This window comes from Priapulus caudatus, unplaced genomic scaffold, assembly GCF_000485595.1.
Source record: "Priapulus caudatus unplaced genomic scaffold, Priapulus_caudatus-5.0.1 Scaffold13550, whole genome shotgun sequence".
NCBI classification, from domain to species: Eukaryota; Metazoa; Priapulida; class Priapulimorpha; order Priapulimorphida; family Priapulidae; genus Priapulus; species Priapulus caudatus.
In genome coordinates, this window is record NW_014590611.1 from 1 (window position 1) to 1,094 (window position 1,094).

General features: G+C 49.2%; 1 protein-coding gene across 1 annotated transcript; it reads right to left on the reverse strand.

Annotated features, from left to right (window-relative positions):
- Positions 1 to 4: 4 nt before the first annotated feature.
- Positions 5 to 1,076, reverse strand: LOC106820457 (phosphoribosylformylglycinamidine synthase-like; the record flags this gene model as incomplete). Its single annotated transcript, XM_014824973.1, is given in 2 exon segments — positions 5 to 100; positions 102 to 1,076. Coding segments are annotated over 2 exon segments (1,071 nt in total), but the record flags the coding sequence as incomplete, so codon positions are not given.
- Positions 1,077 to 1,094: the final 18 nt, after the last annotated feature.

The window sequence follows — 1,094 nt, forward strand, 5'->3', positions numbered from 1 at the left end:
CAATATTGGTAATCGCTTCGGCAATCGCCATACGTCCAGAAGCCGCTGGATTGATCAGCGCAATGGGAGTGCGTTCTCCAATGGCCATTGCTTCACCATGATAGCCCTTTATAATCGGCTGCGGTGACCGCCACATCGGCCACGGGTACTTGCCATGGACCGACCATCTGATCTCGATTCACCATGCCTGTAATACTGCGGTCACCAATGGTGATCAAGAACGATTTTGACGCGACAGTAGGCAAACTCAATACGCGTTCAATCGCTTCGTCCAACGCTAAATCAGCCCATTCAAACTTGGGCTTATGGAAAGTTTGGTGGTGCACCTCTCGCAACATTTTCGGCGGCTTGCCCAGTAGCACATCCATCGGGATGTTGACAGGTGAGTTTTCAAAATAAGCGTCGCCAACGATGAGTTGTTGCTCTTTGGTGGCTTCACCGACTACCGCATACACTGCGCGCTCACGCTCACAAATGGCTTCAAATGACTCTAAACGATCCGCATCAATCGCTAATACGTAACGCTCTTGTGCTTCACAACTCCAGATTTCCATCGGTGCCATGCCAGGCTCATCATTGGGTACAGCGCGTAATTCAATTTTGCCACCACGCCCGGCATCGTTAATGATTTCAGGAATGGCATTGGAGATACCTCCAGCACCAACATCATGGATAGATAAAATTGGACTGGCCTCTCCCATTGCTACGCAACGATCGATTACTTCTTGGCAGCGCCGTTGCATTTCGGGATTACCACGCTGTACTGACGCAAAATCTAAATTTTCAGCACTGGTTCCGCTCGTCATTGAAGAAGCTGCGCCGCCACCAAGACCGATTAACATCGCCGGGCCACCTAAGACCACAATCGCCGTACCCTCAGGGAGATCTCTCTTTTCAATATTATTGGGGCGAATATTACCTACACCACCAGCTAACATAATCGGCTTATGATAACCACGCGACTCCCTGCCTTTGGCACAGGACACTTCGGCCTCATAAGTTCGAAAATAACCCGTTATATTAGGACGGCCGAATTCATTATTAAACGCTGCTGCACCAATCGGCCCTTCTAACATAATATTTAAAGCTGTATC